Source organism: Benincasa hispida, chromosome 9, assembly GCF_027475165.1.
Source record: "Benincasa hispida cultivar pf3 chromosome 9, pf3_genome.v1.1, whole genome shotgun sequence".
In the NCBI taxonomy this organism is placed as follows: domain Eukaryota; kingdom Viridiplantae; phylum Streptophyta; class Magnoliopsida; order Cucurbitales; family Cucurbitaceae; genus Benincasa; species Benincasa hispida.
The window spans coordinates 75,486,699-75,512,266 of NC_143486.1; the positions used below are offsets into that span (position 1 = coordinate 75,486,699).

The 25,568-nt window shown below is 34.1% G+C and overlaps 1 protein-coding gene across 2 annotated transcripts; it reads right to left on the bottom strand.

Moving 5' to 3' along the window:
- Positions 1 to 1,343: 1,343 nt before the first annotated feature.
- On the bottom strand, positions 1,344 to 5,250 carry LOC120085802 (TRAF-type zinc finger-like protein). 2 transcript variants are annotated; one of them, XM_039041995.2, is made up of 6 exons: positions 5,096 to 5,250; positions 4,905 to 4,973; positions 4,347 to 4,482; positions 3,706 to 3,843; positions 3,495 to 3,622; positions 1,344 to 1,959 (listed from the first exon to the last, which is right to left on the bottom strand). In XM_039041995.2, exons 2-6 carry the CDS (start codon positions 4,946 to 4,948, stop codon positions 1,782 to 1,784), a joined length of 624 nt encoding a protein of 207 aa, XP_038897923.1. In that variant the 5' UTR covers positions 4,949 to 4,973; positions 5,096 to 5,250; the 3' UTR covers positions 1,344 to 1,781. The 2 variants fall into 2 exon arrangements, with proteins under 2 accessions (XP_038897923.1, XP_038897924.1); XM_039041996.2 differs by having other exon boundaries at positions 4,905 to 5,019; positions 5,096 to 5,246.
- Between the last annotated feature and the right edge of the window lie 20,318 nt (positions 5,251 to 25,568).

Genomic DNA, 25,568 nt, shown 5'->3' on the forward strand with positions numbered 1-25,568 from the left:
TTTTATTTTTTAGACAAGATATATTGTCCCTAATCATTCCTCTTTTCAATTTTAATCTAAGTAGCCTTTTGAGTTTTTTTCAAATTCAATTTTAGTATTTTTTAATATTAAATTTTAGTTTGAGTCCTATTATAATTTTGTAGTTGGTTTTTTTTTAAAAAAATAGTACAGCTTTTTTATTATCTATTAATATTTTTACTCCATATTTTAAAGATTATTTTTAAATATAAGAAAATGAACCAACTTATTCATAAGTATAGCAAAACGTCACCGTCTATACGTATTGTATTTAAAAATATTTTTGGTAGTTTTATCATTTAAAATTATTATCATAATTTAAAAATATTTTTCACATATTATATTTTTAATTGTATGAAAATAATTGACTTTAAAGACTAAATTTAAAAAAGAAATTCTTATAAATTGAAAAATCCCAAAAATATTTATATTTATATTTTATAATAAAAGATTCCAATATAGGACATGTTTGGTTGATAATCCTAATTTTGTTTTATGGTTCAGATTGATTTAATTAGTGCAAAATCTCTAAACAACATTTTTATGTTATTAGTGTATCAAGATATTGAATTTTTAATTTTAAAATACAAAATTACAAATATATCTCTGGTTATAAACTCAATTCATTCCTTTAAAATTACAATAGATACTATGTAATGTATTATAAATTATATAATATTACAAAATTAATAATTATAAAAAAAAAATTAACATAAAATATATTCATAAATTAATTAATAATAGTTTATGGTTTATAAATAATAGTTAAAATTAGAATCCAACTTTTGAACCTACTATCAAAACACAAATCTAAAAACATGGAATACAACCTATTAACATTTAAAAGTTCATGGAAACAAACTATAAAGTAACTAAAATGATATTTTAACCTTTTTAGAAATGTTACATCTTTTTAGAACGAAAAAGATCAACGGTAGATGCATTTATCAATAAAGTTAAAGGTGTCCTCAAATTTGCAGATCATTTTTTGACTTTTAAAGTTTTTTTAACGTTTTTACAGCCATAAAATTTTCATACTTCATAGTTCATGTAGAGTAAAGCCGAGACTAGTATGGCTATATGATAACCTATATAATCTGATATTGTTCAATGGCTATTAATAAAAAAACTGAGTTAAATTACTGGTTCAATCTAGTTCAAGATTGACCCGTCAAAATAATAATGGATAGCTTATAAAACTTTAAATTTTGAATTTTGTCTGTCTATGTTCAATTTATATCAAAAGTTTATGTCTAGAGGTACTTATTGGACAATTTGGCAAGGTTATCTATTTCTCTAGTAAAAAAATAAAAGGAAAATCCAAATACTCACAGAATAACAACTCATTTAAGTACTCAACAAGTGGATTGTTATTAATATACATAAAGGCAACCCAATCGCCAATATTAAAATAATACATTTTAAATAAAAAAACAATAAGTTGTAAAATAAAAAACGCGCTAGACTTAAATTTGTAAATTAAATTGGCTTCTTCTTCCCACGTGTACTTCCAACCAACATAAATTTACTTAATGGCAAAGCGAAACCCCCAAAGAACGAAGGAGGTAGAGCATCAGGCTATCATCAAATTCTCCGCCCATGAGTTTTATAAGCTTACAGTAGTAATCTAATATTCTTGGTACAGAAAAATGGAAGTTATTACGTTTTAAACAAGGATTTTTTTCCTTTTTCTTTTCCCTTTGTTTTTTTTACATGGAGAACCATTCTCCACTCTGAAGGATCTGTGGTAAGCTTACCAGCAATCAGTGTACGACGTTGCTCTCGGCCTTTCTCTGGAGAAATAGGGATCCTAATAGAACGGCAATACCAGTTATTGCAATAGTGAATATAAGACGTCGGGTAGAAAACTCCGGCGGCTGTCTTCTTCGAGCGTCTCGATCTCTAGCTTGATGATCTCTTTCTGGTGCCGCCCCCACATCTCTTCAGATACAGAGTAGAATGATTGCACATGTTATTAGAAGATAACAAACTGAACATATAGAATACGAGGACCACAAAAAATAGATCACAGAAATCCTGTAGTTTCCACACGATCGTACTAACATGAATGATGATGCCTAAATGTATATAAAATTCGTTGATCATCGAAAAGAAAAGAATATCTGACTAAAAAAATCCAAATACATTGCTCATTGTGAAAATTTAATGACATGAAATAGAGTAATTCCAAGTCGTACCAGGCATTTCCATTTCCCACATACTATAAATTTATTGAGAAGGACAAGAGGAGGACGTGCATATCACACGCACTGATGCGTGCAATACCGTCAAGATTCATTTATTGGCAAAGTTTTAAGTTTATAAAAGTTGAGGAGATGTTTTAGAATACAATGCAAGTTCTAAATTTAGAACTTGAACTTTGTAAATAACTGAAGTTAATAGGAGAAGGAGACGTCAACTAGACAACAACTACAACAGAAAACAAAATTGACATTGTCCAATGCAGTAGAAATTTGTTTTAGTAAAGATTGTTAAAAAAATATAAATTGTTGTTTGCTTAAATTTTGTTTGTAGGAATGAAGGATGTGTGTGTGTGTTGTGTTCTAAAACCAATATGGAACTCCTCTAAAGTTGCGAAAAAAGGTTCAATCTTTCCCTAATCAGTGAATATTGAGACCGAAAACTTCAGGTATTTTATTTCGAAAAATTGTGCAAAATCTTGTAAGGTGATGGAAGTAACAAAGAAATACTAAGGGTTTGTTTGGATTAACTTTTCAAATGTTTAAGTTAGAAATAAGTTACTTTAAAAAAAAATTAATGTGTTTGGCAACATTCAAAATAGTTTTTGAAACACATTTAAAATTCATTTTAAATAGTTTTGATCAAAAGAGTTTAAACAAAAATGTTTTTAAAAAAAAAAATGCTTTTTTTCTCTAGTCAATCCAAATCAACCCTAAGACATGTTAAATAAATAATGGACCATTAATAGATATATTTCAATTTATATATGATAACTAAAAGAGAGGCATACAAAATTCCTGGAAAATAATATCCCGAATTTCCATGGTTTTCTACTTCCACACTAAGAAAGACATAAACATGGGACAACTGTACAAAACCCTACGGGAAAAACAATTCCCACCAAATTAGGTTTTATCCATATGGAACACCCATAAATGAAAATGCACGTTTAGTATCATAAAACAACAGCCAGAGAGGTTCCCTGTAACTACTTAACTACCGGTGAAATGATTAAAAATCAATTGTCATTTTCAAAATCTCTCTAAAACATGCTTCAAATCATTCAAAAACAAATTTTAATGATAAGAAAATTACATTTAAAAGTGTAAAATTAAATATTAAATTAATTTTAAGTGATTAAAAGTGTGTTTTGAAGTGACTTTGAACATGACAAAAAGTTATTATAACAGGTTCGAAATCACTCCCAAACTTTCTGCTATCTAGCAGTTAATAGAATAGATTAAGTTGAATATTTCAACAAGAGTTTGATCTACCTGGAAGATTCTGCTATGTTATCTGCAGCTACAACACCCTTGCAATTGTTTTCATGGCTATATCGCTCTCGTAGTCTTATATATCGACGACACAGATGACAAAGTTCAGTCCGGTTACCACAAACTTCCTATACGTTTGACCCAACAAAGATATTACATAGAGATCTCTTTTGAAATCCTGATTTAACTTCAAATTCATTACTTGACATACCTGATGTTCAGCCAAATCTATTGCTGGCAATGGGAACTCACAGAACTCACAAGTGACAATCCTTTGGGGGCAATTCTCACCTTTATGAATGGCTAAAATGTCCCGTTCCATGGTTTCGCTACACAGGGAACAGGAAACCTGTCCAAACATAAGGTCATGAGTACTTCAAATTCCAATAATTAAGAGTACTCAATCTCATTCTTATCTGAAAAACCATAGTGCCACAGCCTAAACTAAACAATAGAGAAAACATAATAACACTCAAGCTTAATGTTATGATTTTAAGTTATATGCACAAGGATTAAGATACCATTATCGAACGGATATTTTTTTAATTATTTAAATTAATAAATAAGTTATTTTTACTTCCAACTAAGTTATACATCTTGTTATAAGCGTATAACATCATAGTGAGATTTATAGATGGTATTTTTTATGTAACATCATATCAAGATTTATCGATGATATTTTTATGTTTTATGGGTAATTATAAAAGATATCAACGACCAATTTCAAACCCAGATATATGGACATATCAACGGGTAATTTGATCCTTGTGCATAAACAATACAACAAGAGAGAGTAATATACAATAAGAGTGCCATAGTATTTACTAAGTATGAAGGAAAAAATCATCGTACTGGAGCATGGGTGTTCAAAAAATGTTCCTCCGCATGTCTTTTAGGAACCATATCGCCGCATATTTTACATTTTTCTAGATTCCGCACGCAATGAACAGAATGCAGATCGATATTAGATGACGGAATATGTCTTCCGCTGTAAATGGAGAAAGAAATTCATCATTCAGCGAAAGGGCATCAGAAAACAAAAATCATCACAAAGAAGAAAAAAATAATTCAGGCCAATTCAAATTCTTACACAATAATCATTTTCCAAATTTAAAAAAAAAAAACAAACAAACAAAAAAACAAAACAAAACAAAGCAAAGCAAAAATCCTGCTCGACAGATTTGTATCTAAATTGGATAAGAGTACTATCCCCCAAAACAAACTAATCTTGAACCCAATTGATGGGAATAAATCGAAACTCCAGAACAACCGATAATCACGATTAACAAATCAATTTATCCAGTATTAAAAACAAATACAAAAATCAACGCCAGAAATAAGAGATTAAAATTGATAATAGCTTCAAGCAAGAGAAAAAAAAAGTTCTCGATGCTTCGAGAATTAGAATACCAGTGATTGCATATGCTCGTGGTTTCTTCAGATGCAACAGCCATTGGAACGGAAGGAAGACGATCGTCGCTGAATGTCAGATTATGTCAAAATTAGGGGAAGGAGAATTGAAACGCTGAAGAGAAATTTGTGGAGATCAGAAAGGAGAAGAAATTGAAGAGACTAAAAAATTGAAATTGAAGGAAAATTACCTAGAAATTGTAGCCGCGGATCGATAGCGTTTGGAGAACGAAGACCGACCGACTTGGGATTCAACTAATTGTGAATTGTAATCTAAGTGAATGAGTTTCACGAACGAAGGCGACCAACCTCACCCACCCTTTTGATGATTGAGCATCTATTAAATAACTTTACCATTACATTATTATATATATACATACGTACATGCGTAGGAAAAATTAAAAGGATATGGTGTTTTAGAAACTATTTAGGAAAATAGGATTGCTTTCAAACTATTTGTAAAAATATTATTGTTTTATTTTAAATAGGTCGAATTTTGAACCCTCGACCTTCCTTTCAATTGTATAAGGTCCCAGGAATTCCTTCTAAAGCTTGTTGAATAATATTTACGGATTCTGTCATCTCAGCAAGTCTGACTAAATAATAAGCTAATGAATCTCCCCGAGATAATGAGAGACAGCAAGAGTTTGAGAGAGCGAGAACGTGAGCGAGAGTGAGAATACCGTACAAATTTCCCTTTTTTTTCCTTTTTAATTATTACCTATTCCACCTTCTTCTTTCTAATCCTTTCTTCTTCTTCTTTTTTTTTTTAATTTTTCATTTTATAAAAAAAAATTCTAAAATATTTATTATTTTATTTAAACTCTAAAAAGAATAAATTAAAAAAAGTAATAACTCATAAAAATAAAAAAAGCATAAATTAAATATATCATTTATATAAAAATAATTACAAGAATCAATGTGTCCCACAAGGCGGACGTTGTCAATTTCGAGCTGGTTGTCGTCGTCGACTTCGAACTTGAGGTTGCTCGGGTTCTTCTTGATATTGCTCTGGTACCTCTGCAGGCGCTTCATAATATAAATATTCATTATGCTCTCCACGACCCCGACCATGTCCATGCACGTATAAAGACGAAGGACCAGCCTCTGAGTCATAATGTCCTGAACCAAATGCTGGCATCATCATCATCGGACTAACATAATCAGTTTGACTCTGCGTCTGCATCATAGGGGACAACTCTTCCACATTATGTGCAACCCCATCAAACTCATCCTCTTCCCGAACAGGTCCTCTACGTCTAGAAGCTGGTGGAGGAACAATAGGTATATCGTATATATAATGAATTTCCTCCATATAGCTTTGGTTGTCACTACATATAGCAAGAACCTGGTTCAGATCATTCGCAACCTCACGGAGTCTACTGTTGTTCGATCTCTGTGAATTATAAAACAATTAGACAATATTTAAAATAAATTTAAATTAAAAAAAATAGATAATATTCATTCATTTACCAGATGACCCACAATTGCTCCCGGACGAGTGACGTAGCGCCTTATGATATTATTATACCAATGAATATATTCTAGAGTGACATTTGTGTTAAACTGTTCAAGAGAAACCCCCACTGCAATAAACCTTGCACGATAGTGCCATCACACTACCAAATGTGCAACTTTTTCGGACCAATCTCTAGTCCTTAGGTCAATATTATGCAGTACGGGTTCAGTATTACAAGGCGATGATATATCCTGCTGAAAACCGAATTGTCTCATCACCCTGTCAGGAAGATGCCACTCACCAATGTGAAAACATATGAGAGGACTCATCGTTCGCCATATGTTTTGACCATTCGTACAAAAATTAGGCAAAGTATGCACAATAATTTTGTACGGCTCCCAAATAACCTGAAACACAAAATATTATATTAGAGAATATTAAAGACAAATACAATAAAAATGTGAATAAAATAATCAATTAGGTTTAGTGTAATGTACCTGTTCAGGTTGAAGCAGATCAAACATGTATCTATACTGGTTGACTACATGTGTGACTGTCCTAGTCACACAAAATTTGTCTCTCCACCTAAATTTTTAAATTGATAATTTAGAATTTAAATTAACTAGATCAGTGATATAAAAATTAAATTGAATTAAAACAACATACCGAGAACCGTAGGCTCGTCCAACTAACTGAGCGTCATTAACATGATGTAGTTGTGGAGCCATTGTTGGAAATCTCTCCTAAGCCCATAGTTGCAAAAGTATGAGAGGCCCAACTATCTCTCGAACCTCAGGTCTTGTTACTTTGCATAGTTGTCTATACAACCATGCCAAGCATGCTCCACCCCACGAATACCGCCTCGCATCATGGAGGTTAGCTAACAGTGGCAGGAACATCAAGTGAACAAAATGACTTGATTTATCTGAAAACAGACCTCCACCCATTATTTGTAGTATATATGCTCGCGCATATCTTATGACGGTTTCCTCGTCTGCTTCATCTGTGAGCTCACGAAATTGTGTTCCTAACCATATTAAACTTAACCTCGATCCTTTAATCTTGTCAGAAGGTGGGTCGCATCGAGGTACAGTTGACAAACTTCTAACCAGTCATCGTACATCACTCTGGTGACCGGCTCACCGTCAACAGATAACCCCAACAACACTTCTATGTCTTGTAGAGTGATAATGCACTATCCAATAGACATATGGAATGTATGCGTCTCGGGCCTCCATCTCTCGACCAAGGCTGTGATTAGATGCCAGTCCAACTAAATAAATCCTAATCTGGCAACCCCATAGAATCCAGATGTGCGCAGTAGCATTAGTATTCGAGGGTGGAGCGGGATAGTGCGTTGGAGAACTGCCTCTCGACGTCTGCAAGATATTTCTCCAGTAGTACAATCTCGCCATACAACATATGATCGATGAATGGACTGGTCGTACAAAACATCGGGATCAACAGGTCCTAGGTTTAAAGCCATGATCTGAAAAAAAAAATATATTAAAATTGACTATAATTGAATAGTAGAGAAAAGTGTGAGGGTAAAGAATAATGTAAAACTTTATTGATTACAATAAAAAAAAATTGAATATACAATAGATTATTATAAAAAAATTGAATATAAAAAAAATTATAATAAAAAAAATTGAATATACAATAAATTATAATAAAAAAAATTGAATATACACTAAAATGAATATATAATAACAAAATTATGTATTTTTCAATCTCTAACTATCTGGAGCCCGTCTTAGTAACGAAGGACACTTCCTTCGATTATGTCCTAACTGGTTACAAAATCCACATCGTTGTCGAGTGGCTGGTTCTGTCCAATCCATCTCGCTGTGATAACATGAACTTTTCGGTCTACTAGGTTTTCTCAACAACGATGGATCAAGATGTAAGACGGGCATATTAGGGTGCGTGATCCAATAATCTTCATACAGTACAGGTTGAAATTGAGGAGAGTAACATTCAGCATACGTTGACAATTTGTAGTATCCTCAATAAAATCTTCGTAGTTCATGTTAAAATGTGAGCAAACGGCCATAAAATGCGAGCATGGAATGCCGAATGCTTGCCACTTGTTACATGAACAGTACCGCTCTGACCTGTTTAGCCTCAATATTTGAACATTTACTCCTTTGGCATTGAGACTATGACGTCCGATCTTCACATGAAACACACCTTCATACCGATCGTATGATTGTACTTCATGTTTACTAGATCGTGCAGCCCATTTATTTATTTTGTCGTGTGCATACCTGGATTTTTACTCCACTTAGTATTATAAAATATGTTTGAAATAAATTATTAATAATATATATATATATATAAATAATATTACCGGGTGTATTTATCTTGACGCTCCAATGCATCCCTTATTTCTTCTCTTCTTTTCTCGAAATAGTTCACGCATTTGAAGAATGTTATCTGAGCAAGAGCATTTATAGGCAACATTCGAGCTCCTTTGAGGACTCCATTTATGCACTCTGATAGATTTGTCGTCATCCACCCATATCTGAATCCTCCATCATGTGCTTGAGTCCATTGCTCTAAACTAATGTTGTCAAAAAAACTCAGACAGCTCCGATTTATTCCTTTGATATCTTCAATTGCTTTGTTGAACTTTCGAATTTGAAACTGACACCCGGCACGATAAACATAATTTTTCAATGAATTAAATTTATACTTTTTATTGAAGTTGCTGACGATATGTCGTAAGCAGAAACGATGGTGACATTTCGGTCCCGTCCAACCATTTGCTGGGTTGTTCACTGCTGCAATTATACCAGCATGTCGATCTGAAATTAAACACACCTCTTCGTGTGTTACAATTTCTCTCAGGTGTTTCAGGAACCATCCCCATGAGTCTGCAGACTCTTCATCAGCAACGGCAAACGCAAGTGGAAGTAGATGGCCGTTCGAGTCAACTGATGTAGCAATCAACAGTTTTCCTCTATATTTGTCATACAAGTGTGTACCATCTATCTGAATGATCGGCCGACATTTATTAAAAGCTTCTATACAAGGACCAAATGCCCAAAATACAGAAGTTAGGATAACATGGCCTTCAGTAAGCGTTTCTTTAACTCTCCACTCTACTCGTGTTCCGGGATTGGTCTGCTTAACCATATATAACCACCTAGGCAACAATTTGTAAGACTCATCCCAATCACCGAACACTTTAGCCAACGCTTTTCTTTTTCCCTCCCATACCCTATGGTAAGGAACATGATATCCAAACTTTGATTTAATGTCGGACTGCAGTTGTGCCACACTGATAGATGGTTTTTCTCTTACGGCGTCACAGAACTCCAGTGCAATCATTGATGAATCCAATTGCACGTGACTTTGACTTAGTTCTGAATAAAAACATGTATGCTGCTCATCATACTTAGTGATCTCGAACAAGCCATGCAATTTTTTCTTTATTGCACGAAGTCTCCACTTGCAACCTTCCTCCCACTTCTTACACCGAATTGTCCAAATCATCGGTGTAGATTCAACAACCTCGTATGGTGCGTGACACTTTATAGCAAAACATTTGACCGCGTGTTGTAGCATTTCCTTGTCTTGACAAATCATTCCTTTATACAATTGCATATTGTCAACGTCCACAGGAGCTACAATTGGGTCATGTTCCCGAATGCTATCCAATACATTCATATCCAAATCATTGAATGTATCTGAAAGCATCTCATGTTCACGACCATCGAAATCCAACTCTTCAAATTCGTCATCCGTTTCTGTTCTGAAGTCTCTGTACAGGTTGTTAGCCGCCATATCTTCATTATCACATGGCGATGCAACTGACTCCGGATCAGGATCGATACATTGAGTTGGATCTTCAAACTGGTTAAATGATGTATCAGGATCCACCCCTATCATATTTACATTTACATACAAATGCACTACATTTGGCACTGGCATTGCCATTGAGAACATCAAGTTCATAGCTTGTGCATTCGAAATAGGGAATGACATATATCTTATTGATCCTGATGGTTCTAGATTGGGATGTCTATATATTATTTCTATCTGATTTGCTCCCATATCTACACTAAGTAACATCCCAATCATTTGAATGAATTGTTTAAATACAATTCCACTGTTCACATTTATGGTAAAACTCCCACTTGGTGGTTGGTCATACTCAACTCCATCAATACCATCAATCATATTACCATTTGTAAACAACAAAAATCCCAAGCATTTGCCTGCCATTTTCTAAAAAAAAAAAAAAAAGACAAACATCAATTTTTTGTATTATACTTTTTATAAGAAGTATATTAAAAAATATTAAATTTTTTAGTTTATAAACATAAACTTTTTAAGTTTTATGAACATCAACTTTTTAAACATAACAATAAATTAAACTTTTTATAACTATTTTTAAACATAGCAATAAATTAAACTTTTTATAACTATTTTTAAAAATAACAACAAATTAAACTTTTCAAATTAAAATGAGGTAAACTTTTTAAAACTATTTTTTCAAATTTAATACAAAATAAAAAATTAAATTAAATTAAACTTTTTCAAACTATTTTAAACTATATTTTCAAAGTTAATACTAGAAAATATCAACTTATCACAATAAACATAACAACAATAATTTTCATATGAATAAACTAAAATTTTCAAACTATATTAAACTTTTGAAACTATACTAAACTTGTTAACTATCACAATAATTTTGTATTAAACTATAAATATCAACTTCTTAAACATAACAATAACTAAACATTTTAACACTATAAACATCAAAGTTAATAGTAAATAAATCAAATATCATAAGAATAAACTAAACTTTTCAAATATCATCAGTCCAACTCACAGATTCGACGATAGTTCTCTTTTTTCCTTCAAAGTGACAACGTTCGCCCTTTTTTCCTGTTATTTATTATCTGACAACAATTACAAAATTTTTTAAAAAAACTAAAACCTATAAAAAAAATAATAATATAAGAACAAAAATAAAATTTATAATTATTCTTAAAAAATAAAAATTTAGTAGAGTAACGAACCAATATAGTTGTGTGAGAATAATTTGTATTAAACGAAATACAAAAAGAGAAAAGGAAATGGAAATGGGAGGAGAGGAAGATGATTTCGAAGGCTTATTTTCAAAGGCAGTGAAGGGGCAGTGAGCTATGAAAGGGCAGTGAGCAAATCAAGGGGAGAGGAGTGAGCAAAATCAAGGGCAGTGAGTCTTCAAAAATTATCGAGGGAGTGATTGAGGAAAAATGAAGATGATGGTTGTTTAAAAGGATGTAGGTCGAGTGTTGAACACTCGACCCACGGGTTTAGGGTGGTTGAAAAGGCATTAAGGCTATGGTAGAAGGGCATGAATGCGTCAATGAATGCATGGAATCGGAGCAGTGGAATCGGATAACGTCAATGCATGCAGGGAATCGTGCAGGAGAATCGGAGCAGGGGCAGCTTGGTGATATATGTGCACTTTTTCAGACTTATGGAAAGTAAATAGAGTGAAGATGATTTCCATGTGGCAGACCACGTCAGCTGACTGGTTGGCCGTTTAATCCATGTGACAGACATAATCTCGCTCTCCCTCACAATCTCACTCTCTCTTACAATCTCGCTCTCGCTCACAATCTCACTCTCTCTTACAATCTCGCTCTCTCCTACAATCTCGCTTTCAATCTCGCTCTCTCCTACAATCTCGCTCTCTCTTACAATCTGCTTCACCCACTTATCTTCCTTGTCAAGGGTTGAAGTTTCGACTTATGTATGCTAGAACTTCAACCTTCGACAACCTAATATACAAAATTAGCGAGATTCCCTTCTAGAGCGAGATCCTTCAACTCTCGACAACCCTAATTTACGTATTGTTTCCATATTTTTCTCTGTTTGTCAAGTTCTCAATGTTCGACCTCTACATTAGTCGAATCCTCAACCCTCGACTTCTAGCCTCGAAATCCCAAAACAACAATATTTCTCTAATAAGTTTTGAAAACAACAATATTAATATTAAAGGTCCTACATGCATATAATATAATATAATATAATATTATCCGCTTCCAGTTTCTTATGGGAATGGGAATGACAAATATAATTATAGTTTTATTTTTTTTTTCTAAGCAAGATTACAATTACGTTCAATTTTGTACTAAAAAAATTTCAAAGTTCAATTTATTATTAGGGTTAATGAGAACTTCACATTTATTTCTAATTTTTAAAATTAGATAGGATTGGTTTATTTAAATTTCAAATGAAATCTATGTTTAAGCTTTATCATTCAATTTGAATCCAAATTGTATTCAAATTTTAAAATAAGATGGGATTAATTTATTTAAATTATTAATTTCAAATTGTATAGTAAAATTAAAATATTTGTCGATTTGGGATCAACTAGTTAAATTTTTTAGAGGAGTTTGTTCCTAGATATTGTGAAGTTAAGATTCTTGGAGCGATGACAATTTATCTTAGGATGGAGAGCATTTCCTAAATCCCTAGTTCGAATTTCTTCGTTGAATTTGATTGTTTGGAGGTGATCAACTTGTTGAATGACATTGTGATCAATATTTCTGAGGTCTCATTCTTCATCAAAGAGACCAAGACTTGGGTAGCGTTATGGGGGTTATCTCTTTCTCTCATGTTTGCCAAAGTCAAATGTCTTGGCACACTCTTTGGCTACGAAATATTTAGTCTCATTATATAACGTCGTTCATAATAAAGACTTATATTTCATCAAGATGACCATAGGTAACATGACTTGAATCCTGAGTGGGTTATGAACTCCTGCCTATGAAGGCGGTCCTTTGATTTGTATGGGTGAGAGTGGTCAGATTGCCGACTCAATAAGCCTACCATTTTGAGGATTTATATGATTGAAGAGCTGGGAACACAACTACATAAGAAAGAATTCACTCCATCCTCAACGTCGGGTAAGTAGATAAATAACTCCCTTAAGGACTGATTTTGGGGCTTGAACAATGTGATGTCACACCCTATCCTGGCCTGAGAGTTAGATGTAACTATAGGGGCAAAACGATAATTCTGGCCTAGCTGTACTTACTAGTAATTTGTGAAGGGTCATTCCACTGTTGATTGATTATATTCAATTGATACTGAAATATATCTGTAGTGCGAAAAGTACAAATGTCGGTTTTTAATAGAGTGCCCGACGATTAATGGATGTTGAATAATAATTAAAGGAGTATAATTGATTATTCAAATAACATTGGAGTTTCAAGCTCTAGGTCCATGAGGTCCCCTCTATAGCTTAACATGGATTAAATGAGAATCAAATTTGGATTAATTTGAATTGTTTAAATTAGTTGAGAGAATTAATTATATGTGATAAAATTAATTTAATTTAATTATATATGATATAATTACTATAATGTATTTGATACATTATAATATAAAGTTTATTTTAGAGGAAATAAGTATTTGAATACGATTCAAATATTAATTATGTGAATTAGATTCATATAATTAAATTTAATATAAATGGAATTTATATTAAATACCATGCATTAATGAGAGAATGAAAACTATAGATTATATTGTATATGATATAATACTAAACTATAGGTTATATGTTATATTTGATATAACATATAGTTTAATATATATTATATGATAAAGTGGTTATCATATAAATATATATTAATGTTTTATTAAAATATTTTTCCTTTTATTTATTTTATATTTTTGAAAAATTATTTTGGGAGGGAGTTATTGTTGGAAAACAAAAACATGCAGCGGAAGAAAACTGGATCATTAAGCATATTCACAGAGAATTAAAAAGAGGGTTTCATACTAACATTTGAAGAACCTCTTAAATCTTGATCTTTAGTTGCAATCTCCTTTTCCTTTAATTGTGAACCATCACAACGTCTTCCCTGCTATTCTCTTGGAGCTTTAGATTGAGTTATAGGACTCAAAAGAAGCTTGAATTAGGAAAAAAATGGAGAGGAGGTCATTGGTTTATCGAGGTTAAAGATCAAAAATTTCTTAGCAAATTCAGTCAATTGCATGGGAGTCTTTCAATTGAAGCTTATATGATATATCCTCAAATATCATGCAATCCAGTTGCATCAAATTCTGTCATCTCCAACTCCAATTTTTTGTAATGAGAGGTGAATAAGGTGCTTTATTAGAAAGTGGAAAAATCCATTTTTTGGTGGGTTTTTCCATTTTCCAATTTTTCATTTTTCTATTAATTTTGAATTCATTTACAAAATCAAATATCATTTTTCAGCTTTTTAATTTTATAATTAAAACTAAAATTTTATTAATTTTAAAAAAATTAATTCAAAATTAATTTTTCTAATAAAATTAATAATTAATAATTAATTAATTAATTCCAATTAATATAATATTAAATATAAAATTAATTAATCACAAATTCCACTACTAAGAATCCCTATTCATGAAATTAATATTTAAATTATATTTAAATATTAATCGATTCTCCAGTTTAATTCCGAAATTAAACGTGTAATTATATCACATATAATTATTAATTCCCTTAATTCGAATTTGAACGTTTTAAATCAACTTATCACGCTATCCATTTGTGAGCTATTAATTCCCTTAATTCCCTTAATTCTAAGGCTTATCCATTTGTGAGCTAGTAGGGGGACCTAATGGACCTATAGATCATGGGTTCCAACGATCCGAGATTAATTGGCTAAACTTTTTACACCGAATTAACCCCAATTCGTTAACTACTAGGTCACTCCACTAAAACCCAGTAGTTGCATTCCTCTCACTGTAGATATCTTGTGTCCACTCGATATAGTCAAGATTAGTAAGTTAACCCTTCACAGGTTGTTCGTAATAATGGCTGGGTCAAAAGGTTGTTTTAACCTCGAGATTACCTCTTGTTCCTTAAGTCCCATTGATCCTCTAATGAACAATTGGTTTGTGATATGATCATCAAACTGAGTCCTTCTCGGGCCAATGAGAGTGTGGAACCCCTTTTTCAAGACCCGGAGTCAGCACTTAAGGGAACAACCTCTCTACTATCTTTGAAAGCGGGTAGGAGTGAATTTTATTTTACACCCTATGTCCTCAGCTATTTACTCGGTCTTACCCCTAAAATGGGAGGCTTATTGAGCCGATGCTGTTGAGTCAACCCTCACCTATGCAAATCTAAGGATAATCCCGAATAAATAGGATTTCATAGTTAGCTCAAGATTAAGGTCAAGTTACCTAGGTCATCATTGTGAAATAGTCAGTCTTAAATAGTAATATCGTTATAAAATAAGAGTAAATTATTTCTTGGTCCGATCTTGCACAAACTCATTGCATAGGACGCCCCCACTCCTTATATCACCACATGAACGAATCAGGATCACTTCGTTTGTAGCACTTTACAAATCCTTGTAACAACTACAGAGTGGGCAACATCCGATAGTGTTACCAGAATAAGACACCCAACCTTATTCATATACTATAGATCATTTTGACTATTACTCGAACCTGATCCACTCTTATGTCTCCACATAAAGTTCAAGTACTCATGTAATAGTAATGGATCTTTTAGTTTATTGGATTTAGTTCTAAAACAAAATAAACAATTTATATATTTGATAACAACTTTATCGATTTACAGAATGGGTTTATTGTTTACAAACCATGAGTTTTTAGGACATAAAACCCAACAAACTCTCACTTGGACTAAAACTCCAATGGTAACATACATATGAATACCTTGAGTTTTTGAGTTTTATAGAGAAATACAATAAACTAGGGCATCACATATTCATGGTTTGCCTTTAGGTATCACATACCCATCCTTAGGTATCATATACTCATGGGTTTTCTCCCACTTACCCTAGGTTATACAACCCATAGTCTTAGTCTCATTAGGTGATCCTTAAACACTTTAGCCGAGAGGATCTCTGTAAATATATTAGTATACAGTGGACTTCGACTCAAAACAATATAAGGAATGCATCTTATTTCCATAACTTCTTGTTTCTCGATACTGTCACCAATACCTGATGACTTGAGTTTCCACTAAACTCAAATAATGGCTAGGTTGTCATACATTTCTCCCACTACATCGAGGTACCCTCAACACTTTGAGTAAGATACATCTGACCTGTCCAAACAAATTTTGTTACAATGAAAGCTTTAATCAATAACCCTTTATTGATATACACTTTTCTTTTTATGAAAAATAAATAATACTGGTTATCTTGTATACTTTTCTAGAAAAAAGTTAGCATTTGTCAACATAAACACTTGATTTTCTTTTACATGAAAAGTATACTACTTTTTGGTTGCCTACAAATAGGCATGCTATTTGAACAGTATTCCAATACTTAAGGTTTCGACATTAACACATGTGTTGATCTATTCCAGATTTCTGAACCATGTAAACATCTTTTACATATCATAAACAACTTTTATGAGTTCTCCATATCTCATATGGAGTTTCAGAAACACCTTAAAATAGAATGACGTTCAAAACAATTGAGGCAACTAGATATAGAGAATTGTCACTAGATTTCATGTTCTATCAAAATAGCCCTAAAAATCTCTGATTCTCTGTACTCTCTACTTCGATCTAATCGAACTGTTTTGCTTATTTTACCTAGCAAGGTTTATACACCTTGAACCTTTCAAGTGTTTTAAACTTATCTCTTAGGTAAACATAAGTATTTGCCTTATTATTTTCCAGCCGTTTTAAATATCTAAATATTTGAAATGGCCTTGAACTTTGGTTGGTTTTAACAAAAGTTGCTTTATAGTAGAACAAATATAATATGTAACTTTTGCTAATGAATATTTCATTTATAACAAAAGATTATATACAGCATGTCCTTTACAAAAGATAAAACAACTTTTATACATTAATAAAAGTAATTTGATTCATCTTTTGTCAGCAACTCCAAAATCTCTCACTGGTCTTTCTAAGATATTCTCCCATGTTCAATACTTGGAGCATATCTCATTGCAAGCAATCCTCAGGAACTAGTTTCCTTGTTTTGCTTTCTTCGCTTTTTTCTTTGTAAGGTATTGTGGGCAATTTCTCTTCCAGTGCCTGTTCTCACTGCAATAGAAACATTTCCCTTTGTCTATAGCTTTAACCTTGCCTTTGTGGCCAGTAGAAGTTTTCTTTTTCCCTTTCCCCTCGTTCTTCTTCAAAGGAATACTCTTATTCTTAGAAGAAGAAGCAACATCAAACCTTTTGGAGGACAATCCTCTTTTCTTAGCAGCGGCAACATTTACCTCCGCTTCTTGTCCTTTTGTTCTCAAAATGGACTGAAAAGCCTGTAACTCATTGAAAAGTGTAGTCAAGTTGTATTTTATCTTGTTCATTAACGTGTTGGTGCGAAATTACAAGAAGCTCTTCGAAAGAGACTCTAGAATAAAATTGACTTGACTCCTCTCATCTATGAAAGCTCCGTTTACCTCTGCCACATTGAAATGGACCTTCATGTCTAGGATATGTTATCTAATAGAGGCCTCTTCTTTTATTCAGCAATCGTAGACATATTTGATAGCATCATGCCTCAGGGAAAAAGACGGTTGCCCAAACATCCCATATAAAGATTCCATAATCTCCTTGGTAGTATACCTGCTTTCGTGTTTTTTAGCCAAGACATCAGATATGTTGGCAAGAATATAGACACAGGCTTTTTCATTTGCCTTTGTCCATCTGTGGTATGCATCCCGAGCAGTTCGGTTTGCATTTGAGCTTGGGATGGGAGGACACTCCTCTGTCAAAACGAACCTCAAATCGTCTATCACCAGTATTGTATTCAAGTTTGATTTTCAAGTAGCATAATTATCCTCGGTTAATTTATCCAAAGCCAACAATTGTACTGATGAACTAGTCATTCTGAAAATATAAATAAATTCTTTGTTAGTGAATTGCTTTTAAACCCAATCATGTTTTTAGCAAAGTAATAATGTACCAAAAATTCATTATTTTTGCAACGATATTATAGTGATTCAGAATAAGTGCTACCGAGGGGCAATCAAATACTCATTTACTAAAGCAAGACATTCTTGACCAAATACTATCTCCAAAATAACTCATATTCAGATAGTCATTTAGCTATCGTTTTTTGTTAGAACTTATTAACACTTTAGTAATTCTGTAAGTATAACCATCCATTTTCAGACCTTAGAGTTCGACCTTAATGATGCTATCAAATTGGAAAATCAAGGTTGGAAAATGACCTACGAAATCCTATCGATTTTTAGAGTTTGAGTTGTTCTGAATCTCATGTTACAACCCTTCGAGGGGATAGCCGTCGTTAAACGACTAGCAAGGCCGACTTAAAGATGACAAGCAGGCGCAACACAGAAATCTCACGGCCCAAACCAATGGAAGATACCATAGGACACGTTGATGAAGCAAATCGATCACGAGGATTTCCATGAGTAGCGGAAATATCATTCTAAATTACAATCATATATGAACTTTACAAATTACAGTCATAAACGCAACATACGGTTATGCATTCATTACAGAAATTACAACATGATAATTACAAATGATCAAGAAGAAACTCTACAGACATTTGTAGACTCGTTGCCAAGCTCTTTGATCATGAACACTTGAACACAGCAACACCCGGACACTCATCCAACACGACCGCTACACTGCACGAATTCAACGATCGCCTCAGTCACGAACATCCCAATAGCACAAACGGCCTCCATGGAACCTCGATGGTGTCAAGTTGAGTATGACACCACCAAGAAGGCTACCTTGGTATTCTCAGTGTGAGAATTTGGAGGGTGGACTCTGTGTGGACTTGAAATGAGGCAGAAGACAGAGGAAACAACAATCGTGCAAACGATTGAGCAAGTGGGAGAAGACTGAACTTATCGTATAGGTCAATGCACAATCGTTTAGCAAAAGCTACGCAATCGTCTAACAAAAGCTAAACGATCGTTTAGCTCATTGCTTAGCTGTGTGTTTGTCGCCTACAAAACACTACACGGTCGTTTACCTTAGTCAAGTTGTCGCTTAGTAAATCCCATTTACTTGACAACTTCTGTGAGATTCTTTTCCGAGAGAGAAAATCTCAAAACATAATTTTGCCAAAAAAAACTTACTAAAATTAGGAAAACAATTTTTCTTTTTTCTCACGGTTACCATGAAACCACCAATAACCTCCCACTTAATTGGTTATAAGAGAAAAAGATTTAATTATCCAATAATTAATATTATTATAAATATAAATGATAACCAACTTATCATACTATATTTATAACCTATAGTTTTAATACTTCATCTCATGAAACATATAAACCAGAGCTCTTTTTCTATTTCATGGTACTTAATGTAAATGAGATTTACATTAATCCTCCACTAGATGTATCTCATATATCAAACCAATCATATCATTTATAATCAAATTACCTCCTGTCAATTTGAACATTTCAAATCAACACCAAGAACTGATCCTCAACTGAATCTATTGAGTTACCAAAGGAACCTTATGGACATGTAGCTCGAACCTCCAACGGTAAGTGAATAACTGGCTAAACTCTTTAGTCACGGGATCCACCATCCATTAACTATCAGGCATTCCACTAAAGACCGATAATTGAACTCTTCTTACTACAAATATATTATGTGTCCATCTTAACCAATCAGCAGTGCGACAACCCTTCACAGATCACTCGTAAGTACAACTAGGCCAATAACCGTTATGTTCCTGTAGTTACATCTAACTCCTTAAGTACCACTAATCCCTCTAATGAACATAAGTTATAGTCCCACTCTGATTGAGTCCTCTCTTCCAAAGAGAAGCTGTGGCCACTATGTTCAAGCCTTGGAATCAACCCTTAAGGGAGCAATCTGTCTACTTATCCCTGCTTCGGGAAAGAAGTGAATTCCATCTTGTGGATTGAGTTCCCAGCTCCCAAATTAGACAAGTCCCTAAAAAGGTAAGCATGTTAAGTTGGAAATCTGGCCACTCTCACTCATACTAATCAAAGGACCGCCTCCAAAGGCATGAGTTCCCAAAACACTCAGGATTAAGGTCATGTCACCTATGGTCATTTAGGTAAGATGTAAGTCTCTAGTATCAACGACGTTATATATAGAGTCTAGTCATCTCGTGGTCCAGTCTTATACAAACTCTTTGTATAGGACACCCCCGCTCACACGTCTCCACGTGAATGGTCAGGATCTACCATCTATAGTAGTTTACAACACTTGCAAACCTTTACAAAGTGAGCCGTATTCGTAGTGTCACCAAGATCAGGTATCCCACCTTAATCCTTATATTATAGACCTATTTAGGTTATCACTTAAGACATGATCCACTTGTATATCACATATACATGCTTAAGTTCACATAATATAACCAAGGAGCTTTGTTTATTGGATATAAATAAATGCTAGAATGAAATAACAATTATTTTATTCATCAAATAATGTGCATCATTATAAACAACGAGACTCGGGGAGAATTAGGACACCAATCCCAACAGTTGACACATATCCTTCACCCACTTACTATGAACTACTTCCCCCATTCACTTGATCTTTACCCATATAAACACTTTCCAAATGGAGCAGTCGAGCTATAATCAACACGAAGTGTTATATGGACCTCACGGTGTGAACTTTCTAGAGACGGGAGAGTTGAAATCAATATAATGTATATTTGATTTTACAATGAACAACTTTCCTTCATTCACCTTGATCTTGATCCCATGCAAACATATTCTGAATGGAGCAGTCGAGGTATAATTGACACGAAGTGTTGCACTAATCTCATGGTGTGAGATTTAAAATCAAAACATCACTTTTGATTTTACCATGAACAACTTCCCCTATTCACCTTGATCTTGATTGATGCCAACACTTTTCAAATGGAGCAATCGAGGTATAATCGACACAAAGCGAAGAATGAATCTCTAATTGAACTCTTAGAGACGCGAGAGCTAAAAATAATATATCACATATGTTATTAATCTCCCATTGAAGTGTTTTTAAATTCTCACTGAAGTGTTCTAATAACATATCATATATGCTATTAAACTCCCACTGAAGCGTCCTAACATTTGTTTGGGTATATCTTTACTCAGGTTTGTTTAAGCTAATTAAACAACCTAAGTCTAGGTGTTTATCCAAGTATAATGTTTATATTTGGATTTAACCTATGATGTCTAAGTGATAAACTAATTTTAAAACCTCAAACTGCTCACGTATTGCTCATAAAACTTGTTAACAACACTAAATTATTCGGCCATAATCCTCAGGTAGGATGTGTTCCGTAGACCGTCAACTTAAAACCCCCCAGCCTTAGACAGGATTATCTACCGGTTGAGTTTGTAACCATATTTTACAAGTTGTTGACCTATTTTAACTATTAAAATAGGTGGTTAACCTACATGAGCATGCAACTTATCTTTGTTATGGATTTTAAATGTCTAACCCAATTTTATAACAACTTATAAAACTTTAGAGATGCTAGGCATCCATAACATACATCAGATATCTCATAATATAACACTTATATTATCTAAAACCCTATACATGCATACTATATATTATAACACTTTATAACATATTTTCAATGCATGTAACATGCTTCCTATGGTAGGATTTTAAATCTATATTACATATTTTATGCACATACAAGATTTATTTAATTATAACATACATCACATGCATAAATAATGAAACACATATTGATATGGTTTTAGTTTTGGCATTTTCAAGCACTCAAAAGCCTAATTATTACAAAATTCAGCAAAAGTCGACTCCAAAACACTTCTGGGCTGCTCAAACAGCCCTGAATTGGACCTAAACCTCTCGAACCGGACCTCTAATGCTCAAAAAATTGTCGAACTGGGCAAAAAACCATATAGTACAATCAAGCATCGATTAAGCCATCGAGCATCGAGTATGCCATCGTGCATCGAGTATGCCATCGAGCATGAGCATCAAATATGTCATTGAGCATTGAGTATGGCATCGTGCATCGATGATAGGCCTCCAATTATGTTGCAATATCAAAAAAGAAAAAATAGAGAAGATAAGGAGAAAACGGTGGTTGAATCGATTAAGGACTACTTTAAATTCTGTTGGGAGAAGTTGAGGTTTTAAAAAAAGAAAGAAACTGAAGGACAGGGGAGTGAAGTTTGAATATCTGGAGTGAGGAAGGAGAGCTCTCGAGAGTGGGAGTTCGGAAGTCTCTATCGTGTAGAACCCGTCGTAGTGTGCCGCTCATCGTCTACCTCTTCTACTAAATGATCGAGTAGCAGAGCCCAACAATCATGTAGCATTTGGTAGACGATTGTATAGTATCTACTAAGCGATCGTGTAATATCTTGTAAACGATCGTGAAATATCCTGTAAGCGATCACGGAGTGTTAAGTAAGTGATCGTCTTGTATTACTCAGCGATCGTGTAGAGACTGTAAGTGATCATATAGAATTTGTAAACGATCGTTTAGAGTTTGATAAGCGATCGTCTAGTCTCTGTTTGACTCATATCGTTTAATAAAGAATTGGTTCATCGTTTAGTTGCTATTCCAGAGATTGTAACAACTCGTAACGTTAATAAAGTCTTTCAAGAATCAGTATCCTAACAAATCGATAGTAGAGCAACCACCTAGGCAAGCATTGTTCAAAAACGTTTTGAAGAGAAAATGGAGTTACTGGACTAAGAGATCTCTGGATTCAGGGTCGAAATGCAGAAATTGTCAATCGTAGAGGAGAATTTGGCGTCGATAGTGAAGAGCATTGAGAGATTGGGATTGAAGGCAGAAAGTATCAACAAATGCTCATGTTTTATGTTATGGAAATGGCCAAAGGAAAGGCAAATGTGGCGGAAGAGGTAGAAGGATCGAACACCCAAAATGAATGCGAAACAAATAGTTCGGTTAAAGCAGCCGGTAAAGATGCGATTTGCGATCGAAATAAATTCAAGAAAGTAGAAATGTCGGTGTTCAGCGGAAATGATCCAAACACGTGGTTCTTTAGAGCAGACCGCTATTTTCAAAGTCATAAGTTGACTGAATCTGAGAAGATGACAGTGGCGGTTGTGAGTTTCGACAGCGCCGCATTAGATTGGTACTGATCGAAGGAAGATAGAGAGCCGTTCAAAGATTGGGAAGACTTTAAGAAAAGGATGTTAGTGCGATTTCGATCTTTAAGAGAGAGATTGATTTGTGGGAGATTCTTGGCTATTAAACCAGAAACGACTGTGGAGGCATATCGAAATATGTTCGATAAGTTAGTAGCTTTGTTGCCTCATCTGCTGAATGAAGTTTTAGAGGAAACGTTCATGAATGGTTTAGCATCATGGATAAAGGCTAAAGTTGAGTGTTGAGATCCCACCGGGTTAGCGCAAATGATGTCGTTGGCACAGCATGTTGAAGATAGAGAAAATGCGCGGGTCGAAGCGAGACGAGCACGAACAGATGGAGGTAAGATCCAAAATTCGAACTCTTTGAAATTCAATATAGACAATATAAGTAAGACAGTAGGTGGAGCAAGCCCAAAAAGGAAGGGAAGACCGGATAGTCATTACCGATGAGGATAGTCACGCTGCAAGGAACGTTGAATAACGATAACCGGAGAGAAATTCTGGTGAGAAGGTTAACAGATGCTGAATTTCAGTCGAAGAGAGAAAAAGGACTTTGTTTCCAATACAACGAAAAGTATACTATTGGGCATCGGTGCAAAGGGCGAGAGTTGAGAGAACTGAAATTACTTGTAGTGCAAGCGTCCGGTGAGGAATAGGAGTTGTATAAAGACGATAAAGTAGGCGAAGAGCCGTTAGAATTGAATATGTTGACGTTGAGTGAGGAAATATCGCTTATTACTGAACTTTCTGTGAACTCGGTTGTGGGATTGACGAACCCTCGAACAATGAAGATCACAGGGGAAATCAAAGGAGAATCAGTGATGATACTGTGGATTGTGGAGCTACTCATAACTTCATATAAGAGAGACTAGCGAATCGTTTGTAGTTGAACATCACATACATGACCAATTATGGAGTAGTTTTGGGATCAGGGATTGCAGTGCAAGGTAAGAGAGTATGCAAAAATGTGGAAATGGGGCTGGGTGATTGGAGAGTAAGTGATAGTTTCCTGTCGTTGGAGTTAGGGAATGTTGACATGATTTTGGGAATGCAATGGCTACACTCTTTGGGGGAAAAAAGAGGTAGATTGGCGGAACCTAACAATGATATTTATTCATGAGGGTCGGAAGATTACTCTGCAAAGGAATCCAAGTCTGGGAAAGGCAAGGGCTAGTCTGAAATGTACGATGAAAACATAGGATGCTGCCCTGCGAGTACTTAAGGAGCATTTAAGGGTGGCTCAAAAGAGAATGAAGAAGACTGTCAAAAAGGTGGTTGGACAACCAGAACTTTACCTTGAGGACAAGGTAAAGGTGAAGGGGGGAGGTAATGATAGGCCTTCAATTATGTTGCAATATCAAAAAAGAAACAAATAGAGGAGATAAGGGGAAGATGACGGTTGAATCGGTTAAGGACTACTTTCGATTCTGTTGGGAGAAGTTGAGGTTTAAAAAGAAGAAAGAAACCAAAGGAGAGGGGAGTGAAGTTTGAATATCTGGAGTGAGGAAGGAGAGCTCTCGAGAGTAGGAGTTCGGAAGTCTCTATCGTGTAGAACCCGTCGTAGTGTGCAACTCATCATCTACCTCTTCTACTAAGCGATCGAGTAGCAGAGCCCAACGATCGTGTAGCATTTGGTAGGCGATCATATAGTATCTACTAAGTGATTGTGTAATATCTTGTAAATGATCGTGAAGTATCCTGTAAATGAAGAGTGTTAAGTAAACAATCGTCTAATATTACTCAGCGAACGTGTAGAGACTGTAAGCGATCGTATAGAATTTGTAAATGATCATTTAGAGTTTAATAAGCAATTGTCTAGTTTCTATTTGACTCTTATCGTTTAATAAAGAATTCGTTCATCGTTTAGTTGCTATTCTGGGAGATTGTACCAACTCGTTACGTTAATAAAATCTTTCAAGAATCAATATCCTAACAATCGAGTATGCCATCGAGTACCATCGTGCATCGAGTATTTAACAAAATATCATCGAGTGAATTCCATCGAGTGCTATTGAGTATGGCATCGTGCATCGAGTATTTACTAAAATACTATAGAGTAAATGCCATCAAGTACCGTCGAGTATGGCATCGTGTTGGGTTGTATGTCCTAAAACTCGTAGTTTGTGAAGTTAAACATATTCTATTA

Excerpts from the sequence above, each read along its gene's own strand:
- LOC120085802 (XM_039041995.2), bottom strand. The coding sequence starts at position 4,948 with ATGGCTGTTGCATCTGAAGAAACCACGAGCATATGCAATCACTG. Across the intron at positions 3,844-4,346 it reads TTTTGAACACCCATGCTCCA|GTTTCCTGTTCCCTGTGTAG; the intron begins GTACGATGATTT and ends ATGTTTGGACAG. Across the intron at positions 1,960-3,494 it reads AACATAGCAGAATCTTCCAG|AGATGTGGGGGCGGCACCAG; the intron begins GTAGATCAAACT and ends CTGTATCTGAAG.